General features: G+C 47.3%; 1 protein-coding gene across 22 annotated transcripts in view; it reads right to left on the minus strand.

Annotated features, from left to right (window-relative positions):
• The window catches only part of GPR160 (G protein-coupled receptor 160), a 59,238-nt gene extending 41,464 nt beyond the window's left edge, over positions 1-17,774 (minus strand). The window contains exons 1-3 of one of the 22 annotated variants that reach the window (XM_044771052.2): positions 17,441-17,774; positions 11,333-11,483; positions 9,441-9,681 (exon numbers count right to left, since the gene is read on the minus strand). Coding sequence is in view for 8 of the 22 variants with exons in the window: in XM_044771067.2 (XP_044627002.1) it covers positions 7,534-7,606; positions 9,497-9,681; positions 10,358-10,825 (726 nt within the window). In the remaining 14 variants the exon portion in view is untranslated. The other 21 variants (XM_044771067.2, XM_044771069.2, XM_070509476.1 and 18 more) reach the window with 21 other exon arrangements.
• Between the last annotated feature and the right edge of the window lie 286 nt (positions 17,775-18,060).

An 18,060-nucleotide genomic window follows, 5' to 3' on the forward strand; every position in this document is an offset into this window, starting at 1 on the left:
AGACGGGAAGCAGGTCAATGGCTGCCTGGGCTTAGGGGTGGGGATTGACTGTAAACAGGCATGTAGGAACTTCAGGGGTTACAGAAATGTTCTAAAATCAGATTGTGGTGGTGGTTGTACAAGTCTAAAAAAATCACAGAACTGTACACCTACAACGGATGGATTTTATGGCATGTAAATTACACCTCGATAAAACTGTTTTTTTAAAGAAGGACTTGTACAAGAATGTTCATAACAGCTTTATTCATAATAGCCCCAAACTGGAAACAACCCAAATGGTCTTCCAAGGAGAATGGATAAATTGTGGTATATTCAAAGAATGGAATATTAGTTATCAATAAAGAAGAACAAATTACTGAAACACAACAAACATAGATCTCAAAAACATTATGTTGATAAAAGAAACCACTTTTGTTCTCCTGTTGTATACTGTATTCCATTTATAAAAGAGTCTACTCTATATTGCATTCTATTTACATGAAGTTTAAGAACAGGCAAAGCTCACTTATGGTGCTAGAAATCAGAACAGCAATTGCCCCTGGGGTAGGGAGATTGACTGCAAAGGGGCACAAGAGAACTTTCTGGAGCATGAAAATGTTCTGTATCTTGACAAGAATGTTGTTTACATGGGTGCATAGATTTAACAAAATGCAACACTTAAGATCTGTGCATTTTTACTCTATGTAAAATCAAAATTGATTGATTAAAAATGCCAAAAATAAAAAAGACTTACTACTAGACAAACTCTGAATCAATCAATCACACTTACTTCCAGAAGGTGTGGGGCGAGTGTGTCAGTTTGGAAATCATAACATGTCAAATAGTTAATGTAAATGAGTAGCTAATGATTTAATACCTATTTTTAAATGTTTTAATTGTCATGTGATACACACACACAAATATTTAACATAGGTATGTTATGAAACATAATCAAACTCATTTATTCTTTGTATGTTCACTCACTCTTTACTCAAAATTATTTGCAGAGGGCCAAAAATAAAAATATATTCCAGGCATCCAAGTTCAGATTGTGACTCAGTCACAAATATAATGCTGATATTTCACTTTCTCTTTATATCAGAATCTGAGTGTACCTTTCAGAATACAGTTTACTTAGCATGAGTTTCCTGGTCTGCTCATGGAAGGAAAAAGTGTTAGATAACCTAACAGTCCCAGACTTAGGAAGCAAAACAAGTTTGGTGCCAACCAGGTCCAGCAGATTCAGGACTAGTAAGTGAAGTTGTCATTTCAGGCCTCCACTAACTGCAGGTCCCTCTGCTCTGCTTCCTGCCCCCTCCAGCCACTGGAAGGTGGGCCCTGGAAGGTGAAGTTAGTTGTGCAGATACAGCCTGAAGGAAGCTGCTGCCTGGTCAGGGGCATCTATTACAACTCAGGACTCAGGCCAGGAGGAAGAGAATGCCACCACAACAGGCAGCCACCCACCCTTCCGGTAACTTCCCCTCCACGCCCCCAGCCCCCCTTAGAGACACACCTCAGAGGCTGCTCTAAGCCAGGCCCGGAGGTATGATGACGAATGAGGCATGACCACTGGTCCCCAGAGAGTTTGTCTACAAATGACACTACCCTGTCTGGGATGGCCGGTGTGGGGGCAGTTCCTACACTCCTGGCACATTTTAAAGAGTGTTTAAAATGCTCATTCCTTTTGACCCGGTATTTCCACTCCAGGAATTTATCCTAAGGAAACAATCAGAGTTGAAGGAAGTAATTAGTGCCTGAGCAGCATGCTTCAGCATACTTATAATAGCCTACAGAACATTCTCCCACCCCCACAAAATCAAAACAACTTCAATGCCTAACAACAGGGAAGTAGTCAAATGAATTATGATAGTCATAAGAGGGACTAGTCTCTGCAGTCACGAAAGACAAGCTTTTCAGAAAAACTAAAGAACTGGAAAATGCTGACAATATAATAAATGAGAGCAGCAAGATAAAACCTGTGTATATCAGGGCATCTCACCGGGGACAGACTGGAATTCCCCCTGCCTCCCACAGATTCTGCTGATCCCTGAATCAGTGCCACTGAGGGGAGCGTGCCCTTGTCCTCACATTGTCTAACGCTGTGGGGGATGGGAAGTTGAAAACCAGAGATATATAGAGTATTATCCCAACACACGGTAAATAGGAAAAATGTATATATACACATATCAGAGGTAGTTAATGACAGGCCACCTGTGATTGGTAAGGTCAGGGCCTTGCAAACCAATACTTCTCAAACTTGAATGCAGATCTTGTTAAAAGATGGATTCTGATTCAAAATGTCTGGGGTGGGCCTGAGATTCTGCATGTCTAACAAGCTCCCCGGTGATGCCTGTGCAGCTGGTCCACAGGCCACACATGGAATAGCAGGGCTGCAGACAGCCCTGACCCTGGAGGAGCCAAGCTGCACCCACAGTGATGATCTCTGGTTGGTTGGTCTTTTTATTCGGTGGGGGAGGAAGAAATTTTCCTCTACCCTTCTAGTTTCTTCAGGCTGGTGTAAAAATTAAATTGACATGAGACAGATTAATAGGAGAAAATCAGATGTAATTGCATACATACAGGGACCCCACATACACAAGAGGTTCAGAAACAAAAAGGTAAAATGAGATATATATGACATCTTGAGCTAAGGAATGGGATAGGAACCCGAGGCTTCAGAGGGCAAGAGGGTAATTCACAGGATGATAAGAACAGCAGATATTTGGTAATTAGAGGTTTGCCCTGCCATTAAGATATGTCATAAAAATTTATTTCTGGTAATAACTCTTTTTATGGGAAGGCCTCCAATTTAAATTCTTTAAGGGAGAGCTAAAAGTTGAGCCCACAGAGTCGGGATTGCCTTTAGCTCAAAATATTCCACATGCCAAAGTGGTACATTTTGGGGAGGCCTGTTCTGAACTCCTTCATTTACCAGATTTTCCACAATGAAAATTTATTGCTTTCGTAATCAGAAAGAAAGCTTTTCACTATTCAAAACTTTGACTCAGTAATTATAGTAGTAATTCTTATAGGAAAATCCATCCCAAATAATGTGAAATGGAATGGAAAGGTAAAAACACTGTCTCTACTCACAACACCTCTGACACCAAATATGTGGGTTTTTCCACACCAAGCAATTCTGACATTAACTACCCAGAGTTGGTGAAGACCCCATAGGTTAAGGGCTCAGTCCCACAAGACAACTTCCCACTTCGGATGCCAGTCATGAGTCTCAGGTTGTCACTTCCACCAATGGCTATAAATCAGGTGTTCCCACAACTTCCTCTTCAGGTTCAATAATTTGCTTTAACGCTTCACAGAACTCAGAGAAACACTTTACTTCCTATAACCGATTTATTATAAAGGATACAACTCAGGAACAGCCAAATGGAGGAGATGCATAGGGCAAGGTATGGGGAAGGGGCACACCACCCTCCCAGCACCTTGCTGTGTTTACCAACCTGGAAGCTCTCCAAACCCCATTGTTGAGGGGTTTTATGGAGGTTCCATTACATAGGCATGATTGATTAAATCATTGGCCATGCGTGATTAACTCAATCTCCAGTCCTCTCCTCCCTGGAGTGGTGGGAGGCTGAAAGTTTCAACACTCTAATTAGGTGGTTGGTCCCTCTGGCAATCACATCCCGTCCTCCAAGAATCACTTTATTAGCATAAAGTCAGGTAAGGCTGAAAGAGGGTTATTATGAATAACAAAAGATGCTCCTCTCACCGGGAGCTCTGTACTAGGAAGCAGGGATGAAGACCAAATAGATTTATGTCTTACTATATTACAGAACCAAAGGTTTATGTACATTCAACTTAGAATGATTTACAATATCAAAAAATGAGCAAGCACCTAGTTCTCTAATCTTAAGAGAACGGCTAAAAAGGGCTGAAATAGCATGCAATTATTATAAATGATATTCGTAAAGATATGGAAAATGCAATGATAAATTTTAATCACAGTATGACAATTTTGTTAAAATGCTTACACAAAAGTGAATTAAATGTTTATAAAAATGTAAAAACTTATTAAGTTTATTTTTTTTAAAAAAGCAAATCAAACCAAAACAAAACTGGAATAAAATATGCCAAAATGTTAACGTCTTTGGGTCCTCGGATGGTGCAGTCAGAGATGATTTTTTTCCCTTCAACTTTCCAGAATAAAGTAAAGTTGAAAGGAGGGAAGGAGCCTGTGCAGGACTAGGAGGCAAGGACAGCAGCGGAAAATGGCAGAGGCAGTGAGAACCCGCTGAAGGGCTGGTTAGAAGGGAGCGGGCTTGGGGGCCTATTAGCTGGGAGATGGGGCCAGGGGGCGGGGGACTGTTCCTCACTGGAACACCTGGCTGGGCGTGGACGAGGAGAAATAGGAGGAGGAGAAAGGGAACGGGTTTAGCGAAGGTCTGGACCTGGGGTTTGAGGAGGAAGGAGTCCCACAGCCCACGCCTCTCCTCCCTGAGCCCCTCTGGCACTCCCATGACTGGGTCTGGGCAGCAGCTGTTAACAGGGGCGACCTCCGCCTCAGCTGCTCTGCGGGACCAGGAGGGGACACGCTGCCCCTCCATTCAGCCTCCCTGGACACAATGGATGCTTTCAGCATCCTGGGAACACCTCAGCTATCAACATCTCCCCTGCCCTCTTCAGGATGTCACCGCTCCCTAGGATACCCTAAGGACAAAAGGAATAAGAACCTTCCCTGATAAAGCAGAATGAATAGGCCAGTCCCATGTTCCCATTTCTGGGCTCATTTCTGGCCTGAGCCTCAGTTTACTTTTGTACCTCTCTTGACAGGCAGCAAAAGGCAACAGAAAGAAACGCACACAAACCTGCACAGGGGTTGAAGATCAAATTAGACAGCCCTTTTAAAAACTATAAAATGCCATTTAAATATTAGTTAATAGTATCTTTATTGTTTCTCCAAGTTAAATAGTAAACCTGCCGGTGCTCCTGTCCTAGGATCTCACCACCAAGGGTAAGTCGGACTCGTCCCTCACTGCGCCTGCGCCGGCTCGTAGGCGTCGGCCCCTCAGCGCTCCTGTGAGGTCTGCCTACGCCGGCCGACACACGCGTGGCGGACGCAACAGTACCCGGTGGCCACCAGCGGTGGCAGGGTCTCCTGGGCTGCCCCATTCCCCGGGACGCCAGCCTGCTCTTCCACACACGGTGGCGTCTGTCCCCACACGGCACCCCGGGGCATTCCACGTCCTCGCCACAGTCACTGTGGACTTTGACTCCCAAGCAACAGGGCCGAAGCCCTGCGGCCAGAGGGCGGCCGGCCCAGCTCCCTGTGACACAGGGGGTCAGGGCTGGGGGCCTGGCTACACCGCCGCCTTCCTCCGCCAAGTTCGGCGCACATCCCCCAAATAAAGGCCGAGGGAAGGCGGCAGGCGCTCCGAGCATCCGTGAGAGGCCCCCCGGGGAGCCGCAGGCCTCACTCTCCCGCGCGGCCTGCCGAGGGGGCCGTGTCACGACTTCCATGGGACGCGGGGGAGACTGGGGGCGCAGAGCAGTTGATGAAACAGCGCGAAGCCAGCGGCAGGTGGTGGGAGAGCCAGAAATGAATGCGGCTACACGGCTCGAGGCCACGCGCAGGGTGAGCCTGCCTCGGCGGGGCTGCAGGGCCGAGCGAGTCCCGAGCCCGCCCGCCGGCCACGCGCTGACGGAACCCTCCGGCTCCTCAGGCCGCCTGCGCTCTCCCCCCCGCGTCCGCACACGGTCGCCGGACTGAGCGCTCTAGGGACACAGGCCTCGAAACAGCGCCGGACGGGCCCTCACCACCACGTCGTGGACCACAAGGGTCCATTCGGGCCATTTCCTCTTCCCTTTCTTCATCTCCCCACACCACACACACACAGAGCTGGGAACACTCACAATTCAGGCGAAGGAAACAAAGATCTAAATCGAAGCTTCAGCCGCAATGAAGCTCCAGATCCAGATAGAGGGGACAACGGCCGTCCCGGGACCGTCACCCGAAAGTTTCAAGAGGAGGAGATGGGGCACAGAAATCTCTCAGGGGCCGGCTCCGGGCGCCTCAGGTCCTCAGCGCTCAGAGCTCTCGGCTGGGGCCCAGGCCGTGTGCGGGGCAGACTGTCCCCACCGGAGGGGGGAGGGGCGGGGGAGCGGGGGGCCCGGAGCAGCGCCAGGGAGCCAAGGCACAAGCTCAGCGTCCATACAGACCCCGAGGTTAGGCTGCCTGAAGGGGGAGGGCTTCCGGGTGCCCCATCCCCGCAGCACACCCTGGCAACTCCCCCCCCCCCCCCCCCCCACGGCACAAGGGACCCATTCCCCCACTCACAGAGTCCGCGGTTTGGGATTTTGGAGACATTCCTCTCCCCCGCGGCAGGCTGCCCACACTCAGACTCCATCTTCCTGTATCGCAGGGGCAGCAAACTCTAAAGGTGTGTGTGACTGAGTCAAGGAGGCCGGTGTGAGGACAACGACGACATACTTGCCATTTTTCTGACATAGAAGCCCTGCTTAGTAGACACAAGAACTTCATTCCTTTCTTCATTCCCTCGAAGGAATACGCTCTTTCCCATTTTTCTTGGGACAAGAGCGTCCCAACCTATCTTTCATTATCCCACTGTGGAGAGACACATGTGGAAAGACCCCTTGCTGTAAGAGAAACAACAGGACCAGTGCGATGGCCCCCATCTCAACAGTGGGGGGCACTTTAGGGAGTCATGGGGACCAGGGGGAACTGGAGTGCCCTACCCTTCTCTAGAGAGAAGGCTGCTCTAGCGCTACCTTTGGGAATTCTTGGGAGTCAGAACGTTTGAAGTCTCCCAGTGTTCAAGGTTGGTTTTCTTTTTAACTCTATGCTGGCCTGATAAGACATCTCTGTGGGTTGGATGTGGCCCATGCCCCCAGTTTCTAACTAGGCAAGTCGAGTGTGGTAAAAAGCCAGCTTGCCTAGACCAACTAACCAACTCTGGGGTGTGTAGCTCTGCTGTCTGCTAAAGGTAGTGAGGCACAGTACAGAGGCTGGAAACAAAGTAAATTCTAAGATCCAACAAGAATTTGAATCCTGGCTCTACTTTTATTGGGTACAAGACCTCGAGTGCACTATTAAACCTCTCTTAGCTACAATTCCATCTGCAAAATAGGCTGATAATACCCAACTTGAAGAGATTTATGAGAATTACAAACACGATATGTGTGTGAAGACTACTACGAAATCTTAATAAACGTTAAATTTCCTTCCCTAGCATCTCTAGCATCTTGAAAAGTCTTAGTTCCTTTAATTGCAAAGTTCTCACTTGTTAAAAACTAAAATAATCCTCCAGCACCGCTGTTCCACCTCACAGGATGGGGTGAAGTGATGGAGATAAAAGCAAAGTACTTACAAACTAAAAGAGTATTATTGACTTGACCACCAACACACTTACCTTTCATTTTTAGGCCAACAAAGCAGTCATCTGCTTTTCTAATGTGTTTATACCCTTCAACAACGTGATGCGGGGAGAAGATGGTGTCCCATGTGTAGTAATTCCTTAAAATGGCTATTAGCAATCAACACTTCAAAGTCCAGTTCCACCATCCTCACACAGAGAGTCAACGTGAGGTCACTGCCTGGTCACTAAAGGGCCCAGCAAGTTTTCTCCCTCCATGCTCTTGTTTTAGAGAACTGAGATAGAAAATAAAGACACTTTTAGCAGTTACATATTTCTTTTATCCAGACAAAGAAAACTGAACCACAAACCAAGCGACTTCATGTAAGAACCATCCTGAATTCACTAGATTTTCCAACTGTGAGGGACTTTTTGCTGGTTCTCTCATTTTTCCATAGACTGTGACAAAGCTGGGACATACTCTTGCATTTTCTGAACTGAATCTGACAAAGCATCTTCATAACTTCTTTTACACTAGCAAATCTACGTGGGCAAGGTCTAGGCTGAGGGGATTCATCTAACACTTCAACTTTCAACTATCCCAGATGTCACTGATTTGGCTTGTTTCCTCTTGAAAGCAAAGACGCATTAAAATCAGCTCCACTGAAGCTACTAAAAAATGTGGGTTTATCTTTCAGCAGTATGCCTCCCCTTCCTCCTTCCACTGAGCTTTAATAGCTCCCTCAAACCATCATCGCTTTTCCAAATTACTAGTCAAGCATCACAGAATGCATAGGAATTATACAATAAATCCAGAGGGGAAAAACCGAGCAAGCTGGATCAATATATAAGGTATCACTCCCCCAGTCTCTCCTCTTCAAAGCAGTGTCCTTGGAAAGGAAAAGAACAGTGCAGAATTTTGTTAGGAGTCAGTTCTTTTCTAAATATTTACACTCATGATGCCTGAAGCAAACAAGGTCAGGACACGAGAAGGGCAACACACACAGATCAACTCTCTTTCAGCAAAGAAGCAGAGCTCCACTCACAGTGTGGTTTGTTTTTATAATGCACACTTTTTACTGATGTATACAGTGCTTCCAGAAGTGTACCCAAAGCCTAGGTGTATATGATGTGTTCACTACTCTGAGCTCTGTTTTTTGATGAGCATAAGTTGGAAAGGATTTCGGCAGTTCAGAAAAACTGAAACACATTTTGCACAACCTGTCTGTTTGAAGACAACTCAACCCCCAGGCCGGCTAATACCCTTTGTATATAAAAAGCTGACCCAGCATCCACCTGCATCAACTTGATCCGCTCAGCTCTGTCACACTCAGCAAACACCCTCTGCCTTCTGAGCAAAATAAAGCCGCAACCCCAGAAGAGAGAAAAGAAGACTTTTCCTGAGTCTGGAGAGGCAGCCTTTACACCCAATTTACAAAGAGTGAGGGTCTGTGTAAGGCCCTGGATTTGGAATCACTAGCGGTGCCTTCCCAACCGACCTTCTGCACAAAAGCTCCCCAGGAGGTGGTGGTGATGGTGTTACTTTTAAAGGAAAATGCCAAACACACAAAAGTAGAGACAATCGTGTAAGGAACTCCGTACCCTCACACTCTTCATCCAGCTTCCGCGATTAACAACTCACAGCCAGTCTCCTCCCATCTGTTCCCCCTCTCTTACCAACTAACGGCGCTCCCCAAAACTGGATTATTTTGAAGCAAATCCATAACCTATATTTCAACTTCAGTACGTATTTCTAAAAGATGAGAGTTTTTTAAAAAACTGTAATGCTACCATTACCAAAAGTGACTAAACAAAACTAATATCCTTAATACTATCAAATAACCAGTTACAAATTTCCTCTATCGGCTCAATTTTTTAAAAACGTTTCTTCAAATCGGGATCCAACCGAGGATCACACATTGCATTGCCGCGTTCTGTCTCTTTAAAAACCACAGCTTCTCTGTTCCTGTGATTCGCACAGCAGCCAGGCTAATCCCTACCGGCAGTTCCCAATAATTCTATCCTGGGGATACCACAAAGAAACTCCAGTCTTATAGAGGGTTGAAAAAATGATATATAAATTAGTCGTTTTTATAATTAAATAAGTTTAAAAAAATCTGCAAAGCACACCTGAAACGATTTGAGCTGAAGCCGTTAGCAATTCGGAGAGGCACACACTCACTCACGTGTCCTTTGCAACTCCGATCTTGCGGGTTTTCCCAGCGGCTTGAGCAACACCGCGCTTACCCCAGGCGCTTCCACAAGGTGGGGGCGCAGCGCGCGCGCTTCCTCCCCGCCCGACGTTCCTCCGCCGCCGAGTCCTCGCGGTCCGAATGCGGCGGGCGGGCCCCCAGCCACCTACCGAGGCCACCTGCCCAGGTGAGAAAAAGAGCTCCAGCCAACGAGTTCCGGAGGGCGGTCCCGGGTTATCTAGAGAGAATTCTGAGCCAGCCAGTCTGGCCACAGAGGAACCAACCGGAACTCCACGGTCTCCGGGAACCAACAGCCCGCAAAGCCCTGGGGCTTAATCCCAGTGCCCGGCGCGCGCCCGGGCGCCGTCCCCAACGCCCGAGGGCCAGGACAGGGGACGCCAAGTCTGCCCCAACGAATACACCTGCATGTGTGTACGTCACTGTATACGCCCACCTGTGTGTGCCAGGGAGGAGAGTGCAAGTTACATACGCCCATGTCTATAACAGCCCGTTTTACAATGTTTAAGAGCTGCCGCCCCTGGAAGCAGGGTGCGAGGGTCTCGGTGTGAGTATTCTCCCAACCCAGGCCACCAGGTTCCATCCCTCGGTCCCCAAGCTCACGACAGACCCCAGGCACGACGGCTACGCGATAGCCCGCAGCCGAAGAGCTCAGGCTCGGGCGTCTGCGGCTTCCAGCCAAGGCCCCGCCCCGCCCCAGGATCTCCCCGGTCCCAGGAGACCCCCGCTTCTGGGCAGCTTCTGGACCCCGGCAAGGGAAGCTGCGCTCCGCCCCGACGCGCACAACGCCCGCCGGGAAACCGGGCGCCGAGCAGCCCGGCGCCGGCCCGCACTCACCGAGCGCCGCGGCTCCCGGCTCGGCTCCGCCTCCCCGGCGCTGGGCGTGCCAGCAGCCTCGCGGCGAGGTCGCCGCCCGGGCACCTGCCGCCCGGCCCCAGGAACCGCCGAGGAGGGCCGGAGCGCCCGCTTGCACCGGGGAGGTGGGTCGGGGCGGCGAGCCCCGCCCCGGGCCCGCTCCGACCAGGAAGTGCGGGCGTCGGCGCCGGGCAGCTTTTCGCTACCAGTGGGGCGGCGAGAGGCCACGGCGGCCGCCACCTCTGGCCCCGGGAGAGGGGCTGGGCTCGAGGCTGGCAGACGGGATGCCCCGGGGGTGCGAGGTGGAGGGTGCGGGAGCGAGGGCCGCCGGGCGCTTAGTGAGACCCTGGCCCGAGGAGCTCCCTTCTCCCCAGCGGGGTGGACAAGGGGCCATTGACGGTTGTCTCCAGATGAGGGTATATACAGGGTGACAGAACTTGAAACGTGCATGCCACTAAGCAACCGCCTGTAGTGCACTATGAATTCAGTTTTTTAAATAAAATTCTGCAAATAGCACATTTGCAAAAGCGTACTTATATTGCATTGTCTTTTTGGCGTCAACAGTGCTAATTTGTTAGATTTATTCAACAAATATTTGAGTGATAAATTGTTATGTTATAACAAATATATTTGGGCTGGGAGGAGGTGACTCTGAGGAGCCAGCCTGCACCCTTGATGCCTCTTTCCAGGCCGATCCAGAAGGCTGAATTTGTCCTCAAATGCTCCCAGCATCCCCAAGTATCCCCAAGTGCCCACTGTTCTCCCTCCATTCCCAAAGCCTGTGTCAACAACTGCCCTCGGACCCCTCCTGTCTGGAGAAGATTGGGGAGCATATGGTTGTGCACACCAGACTCCTTCCCAAGGCGAACCCTGTCTCAGAGGCCGCTGTAGGGGCCTTCTTCCTAAGAGAGCCCACATCTTGTTCACGGAGGCAATGTGCTGAGCTAAAATGCTCACCTTCCCAGGGGGCCTTGCAGGGCAGTCACATGACTCGATTCCGGCCAATGAGATGCAGGAAGCACTTGCCTGGAGAGTCCTGAGAAGGTCTTTGCTTTCTTGATGCCAACGCCATTGCTATTCTCCTTCTGTTTTCTTGGCAGCGATGTTGCTGTGAGGGTGGAGGGCGCAGCCGCTTTATGACCGCAGAGCAACACACAAGAGAAAAGGAGGAGCAGTACCTACACAAACTGCCTAGCTCCAGACTTCTTACGTGAGAAAACTTATCCCCTTACTTTAAAGCACTCTCGGTCAGGGTTTGTTACAAGCAACTGACTGCAATCCTAATGGATACACTAGTCTTTCCAAAGAAAAGCCTTAAAAATCAGCCTAGCCAACCCTAACTAATACAGAGTGTTACAGCAGAAAGAGGGTGGGTTTTGGCATGAGATAATCCGAGTATGAGTTTCAGCTCTTCCATTCATGTAGCTAATGACCCTGGGCAAATTTGTGAGGTTAGATTATGTGTTGTAAAATTAGAAGTCATCATAAAAACACAGGACACAGTGCCTGGCATATGGTGAGTGATGAATAAATGATCAGTGAGATAATTCTTATCTAACAGCTTTTAGCCTCCACCACATGGACACCGGGCCAATATGGAGATTCAGAACCACATATCCACTTCCTACTCTCACACTTTAGACTAATCTCTTTGCCTATTCAGATCTTCGATGCTTTGTAACAGCAAAGTCAATCTTAAAGTTTCAGTAAAGACCACGACTCGCCTAGCGTCTCGTTTTCTCATTTCCTAGACTATATCTGCTCTACTAAAAATGTTGAAAAGAATAGAAGCACATGTTTCGTAGTGACCAATCCTGAATTACTGGAACACTAGTTTAACAGCTACAGGTGCATATGGCTGTTTGACTCATACCTTTTTCTTAAATAAGACACTCTAATTTCAGTGCTTCTAGGTTTGTATTTTTAATTACCAAACAAGATATTTTAATGGTCCAAAAACATGCTTTTGTTAAAACTACAACATATCCTTCTTTGCTGAAATTGAATAGCATTAAAAATTAGTAGTATTCACTTAGATTTTTAATTTAAAAAATAATACTTGCTTTTGATCACTACAAGAGTTTTTAAGTAAGAAGTCTGTATCATAGTTTATTTAACCTGCCTTCTATTAATGGACATTTCAGTTATTTCTAGTTTCTCTCAGTTACAAACAAATTACCTTGAAGATCTTTGTCCCTACACTTTTGCCCATTCGTGTAATCTGAGCACTTCTCCCCACTCCACTGCTTCCCCATGCTTTCAAGCCACCATCCATCTCTTGACTAGATCATTGCCTCCTGAATGGCTTCCCGTATTTGCCCTTGCCCTCCTTCAACCCCTCTGTAAGGCAACAGCTGAAATAGTCATGTTAAAATGTAGGTCCAGTATTATCTGTCTCTGCTCAGAACTTTCCAGTGGCTTCCCTCTCGTTCAGAGTAAAAACCAAAGTCCTTACAATGGCCTATAAAGCTATAATTGTCTGCCCCCATTGACATTACCCCTCTGAGCCACTTCCTTCCATACTCCATTCTCTGTTCAGCCACACTAGCTGTCTTGCTGGGGTTGTTTTTCAATGTGCTAGTAGGCCTCTGCCTCAGGCCCTTTCCACTTGCTGTCTCCTCTTTTTGGAACTCTCTTCTTCCAAATACCACATGACCTAATCCTTCACCTCTCGGATGAGAGTCTTCTCTGACCATTTATCACAAATTACAAAGTACCTGATACCTCCTGGTCCCCTTCCTTGCTTTTTCCTTTCTCCTTAGGACTTTTCACCTTTTTTTTTTTTTTTTTTAAGATTTTATTTTTTTCCTTTTTTTCTCCCCAAAGCCCCCCAGTACATAGTTGTATATTCTTCGTTGTGGGTCCTTCTAGTTGTGGCATGTGGGACGCTGCCTCAGCGTGGTTTGATGAACAGTGCCATGTCTGCACCCAGGATTCGAACCAACGAAACACTGGGCTGCCTGCAGCGGAGCGCGCGAACTTAAGCACTCCGCCATGGGGCCAGCCCTAGCACTTTTCACCTTTTAACATACTGTATCGTTTAAGTGTTTACCTTCTTTACTGTCTGTTTTCCCACCACCCTTCCACCCCAGAATGTGAGCTCCTAGAAGATAACTCCTTAAGATAAGTTCCTAGAAGTACAACTTCCGGGATTTATGTTTAAAATTTTAATCAACATTGCCAAATTGCCCTTTTAAAAAGTTGGAACAACATTTTACAACTGGGTGTAAGCACTGGTTTCCCCTCAAACTCTGACTTTGACCACATACATTGTCTTTCTTAAATTTTATTTGAATGGTTTATCAGTCAGTCTTAACGACAGAGAACAGAATCCACTCTAGCTAATTTAAGCAGAAAAATAATGTTTTGGAGAGAAGCTCACCGAATCTCTGGGCAGATCACAGAGCCAGATGCACAGCTACAGGCAGGAATAATGCCAAACTGACCTCGGTGGCTGCTCCAGCGAAGCCCCACTGGCCCAGCTCGCCTTCCTTGACCACCTGATTGATTGTTTACATCAACAGTGTCAACCCTGCAACTCATTCTGCTCTGTAATGATAATTCTTGCTATCGTTTACCTTAGTTTGGTATTTAAGGGGATTCATTGTTCACCAACAATCCATTAAGGCAACGTCTTTCCCATTCTTGAATTCATCTGGAACTGTCTTTTGATTGTCTAGATTTTTTTTTTTTAAAAGATTTTATTTTTTTTCCTTTTTCTCCCCAAAGCCCCCCGGTACATAGTTGTATATTCTTCGTTGTAGGTCCTTCTAGTTGTGGCATGTGGGACGCTGCCTCAGCGTGGTTTGATGAGCAGTGCCATGTCCGCGCCCAGGATTTGAACCAACGAAACACTGGGCCGCCTGCAGCGGAGCACGCGAACTTAACCACTCAGCCACGGGGCCAGCCCCCTTGATTGTCTAGATTTTGCAAGTAACTTTTCCAAGAAGGGTTGATGGGTGCCATATTTTCTGAGTCATCTCTCGTATCTTTCATCTCTGATCATTGTCTTGTCTTCTCTTGGCTGCTGCCCTCTATATTTTCTCTAGCCTATTCTTCCAAGTCATTGATTCCTTTTTCAGACATATCTATACTTTTTTACTGCTTCTATTGTGATTTTCATTTCCAAAATGGTTTCAGTGTTACATTTCATTTCTTTCCTGGTTGATGCCATTTTATGTCATCGTCTTCTCTGATCTCTCATATCTCCTCCTGAAGTTCTTTTGCAAAGAATCATGGGTTCTTTTTAAATTCTTTGAGAGTGAAGTATTTTTCTTAAATATTCTTTAATACTTGTCTCTTTTTTTTTTACTTGTGCTATGCATATGACTTAAGTTGCATTCTTCCTGTGTTTGACTCATCTCTATATGTGAACAGTTACATCTGGGTCTGCTTTTTGTTCAAAAACAATTTGGAGGGGGTCACTGGAGTGAACTGGCGTAGTTGGCAACTTCAAAATGAAAATGCCGCCTCAGAATGCTGTTTCCATGCCATCTGTGTTGTCCTCTTTCTCAGTGGGACAATCTCCCTCCAAGTGAGCAGGTTGTCCCAGTAGGAGGTTGTTGTGCGCAACTGCAATGATTCCTAGATACTAGGTATTTTGTTTGGTGATTCTGTATTTACCTGTGGGCTCCGGTCAGTGCCTGCAAAGCCAGTTTTGATTTCCTCTCTCTTCTCCCTCCCACCTCTAGGCAACTTCATTAAGTCAGAAACCAGATCACAGAGAAAATAAAAAATAACTTCAAATTCAGTTTAATCATCAGCCCCACTGTCCTCAGTTCCCACTTTCCTCTTAGTCTGCTCACAATTCCATTGCTCTTGGGTTTGGTTTGGTTTGTTTTTTATTGGTTAAAATTTACAGAGAGGTTAACATGGGCCAGGCATGATGCTAAGTGTTGTACATGCATTACCTCATTTAACCCTTACAACCACCCTAGATTTTATGACCCCCATTTTATAGATGAAGTACCCGAGGCACAGAGAGATGAAATAACTTGCCCAAGCCACGCAGCTTGTAAAGAACAGAACCAGGATTGGGGTGCGCAGAGCCCCTGCACTCTACCATCCTTGTTGTAGTGAAGGCCCTCTTAGGAACTGCTAACACACTCTGTACTCACAATAACCTTGCTCAAGATCTGAAGAGTCACATTTCTTCATGACTTGAGTTTTGGAGGTTGTAGTTATTTCCTTGTTTGTAGATGGACTTATCTAAGCTTTTTTATTGTTGTGGTTTTCTCTTGTTCATGTCAATAGATTTCCTGGAGAAGCCCAGCACATACACACTGTACTTCAGCTTTTACCAGAAATCTTTAGTAGCATCATTTTCAAGTAAATTGCGAAGTAGCTGTTGACTCCTCTCCCCTGGGCTCTCTAGGGCTGCTCTGTCCAATACAGTGGTCACTAGACCCAGATGGCTGTTGAGCCCTTAAAACATTGGTAGTCCAAATTGAGATATGCCGTAACTATAAAATAGACTCTGCATTTCAAAGACTTCGTACAAAAGGAAGAATGTAAAATATCTCGATAATAATTTTTTATATTGATACCATGTTGGAATGGTAATATGTTGTATTTATTAAGTTAAATGAAATGTAATATTAAAATTAATTTCACTTATTTCTTCTTTTTTTTACAATGTGGCTACTAGAAAATGTAAAATTACACACGTGGTTCACATTATATTTTGACTGGACAGGCTGCTCTAGGGTTTCTTTTCTGTTTCACTTAGTTCTTTTTCTGGTGTTTTGTAGTGTTCCCTTGCTTGGAAAGTATTCCTTTGCCTCCTCATTATGCCTCTTTCTCTGTGCTATTTTCTTTGTACTAGGTGAGTCGGCTGTGTCTCCTGATCTTGGAGAAGTGGCCTTATGTATGAGATGCCTTATGAGGCCCAGCAGTGTGCTTCCCTCTCATCACCAGACTGTAAGAACCAGGAGTGACCCCTTTGTGGGCTACTTGTGTTCTTCTGCTGTGGCAGGGTTGCTCCCACTGCAGGTAGCCAGGGAGTGTGATCTTTCCTTCCCTGGCCAGCTGTTCATAAATCCGGTTTGGAGGGCCCTCAGCACTGTTGGCTACAAAGTCTATTAGCACACTCTTATTGCAATTGTCCTCTTAATTGGGTTGGTACCCAGTGTAGCTGGTTGCTAGGCTCAGGGGCGTACAGTTGTGATAGGCCTGAGGCCAACAAGGCTGTTGTCAGTTCTCTTAGGAGTGCAGCTGAGTGGGGCTAGCCCTTGGCATGGAGGCACTCAGTTGTGTCAGGCTTTGGAAGGTGGGGCCGATCCTTTTTATGGCTATTTGTGAAGCACAAGTCTTCTGCAGCTGATAAGCCTCACCCCCCACTGGACCACATACACTGTCAACACAGTCCTGGTCCGTGCACACTTCTCAACCCCCTGGAGCGTACCTCAATGCCACACTGCAGCGGCCCCCACCTCTGCCCCAATGCCCCCTGCAGTTCACCTGGTCCTCATACAAGCCCTGCCCCACAGAGGCAGACACCCTTGCCTGCCTGTAGAGGATCAAGGCACTCAGTCAATGCAGGCTGAAAAGTAGCCTGAGGGCTTGCTGTTAGGTGTGGCCAGTCCCTAGGGCGGGTTGCCTGCCCTGGCTGAACTGGATTAAATCTGTGCTCTAGTGGGTGTGGCAGACCCCTGGGCTAACAGCCCAAGGGATGCACCTCAATGGCCCCCACCAGTGTCCATATCAGCACGCCTGGACCAACTCAGAACAATGGCCCCCACCAATGTCTCAGTCTCAGGAGAGGATCCTCCTCTCACCAAGATGCCCCCAGAGCCCACCAGGTGAGTCTTATTTCACCAAAGGACAGTCAGCCCTCTCTCTGGTGATTTTAGGTTGCTGCAATGAGTGAGTTTGTGCGTGGGCCCTTTAAGACCCGGATCTTTTCGGCTTTCGGGCTGATAGCTTTTCTGGGGGTGTCCTCGCTGCAGTTAATAGCCAGCAAAGCCAGACAGTAAGACCCCCGTCTCAGCTGGGCTGAGTCCGAAGGATTGTTATAGCAGTATTGCCCCCCCTCCAGACCTCACTCCTCCAGGGAGGGCTGCGTACCTTAGGGTGGCTCCCGCCTGGCCAGCTGAGAAGCTCCACTGCTCCCAAAGGTGGCTTTTTTCCTCTCCTGCGAAGTTACTGCCTCTTCTGCTTTCATCAGGACTGTCCCTTGTCGTGGGGGTTCTTTTTATCCAGTTTTCAGTTTTCAATCCAGGGTGATTCTTCCCAAAATTGTTGTAACCTGGTTGTGTTCGTGGGAGGAGGCGAGTTCAATGTCTGCTCACAGCGCCATCTTGACGAGATCCCCCTAGGGTTTCTTTTCATGCAGCGACCGACGGCTGAGGCAGGAAGGGGAGGCAGTGCAGATCCACAAACAAGGGACTTAATCACACTCACGGTGAACATGCCAAGGGGGGAAGAACAAGAGGCAGAGGTGGTATGTTCAAGATACTTGACAGGCAGACCCACCACATTCCCTTGTCCACAATCAAAACTTTCCTCACATGGTGCGTAATTGTCTGCCTGTGCAAGTGCCGCCAATAATCCTTGCCACTCCTCCCATCTTTTCTGTGGTCAAAACCACACAGCCTATTCCTCTTTCTTGTTCCTGTTTTCCCGAGTATCTTGCTGACCAAGTCATGTGTATTTATTCTATTGATTCCATACATTCTATATTTTAC

Source organism: Equus asinus, chromosome 5 (genome assembly GCF_041296235.1).
Source record: "Equus asinus isolate D_3611 breed Donkey chromosome 5, EquAss-T2T_v2, whole genome shotgun sequence".
Classification (NCBI taxonomy): Eukaryota; Metazoa; Chordata; class Mammalia; order Perissodactyla; family Equidae; genus Equus; species Equus asinus.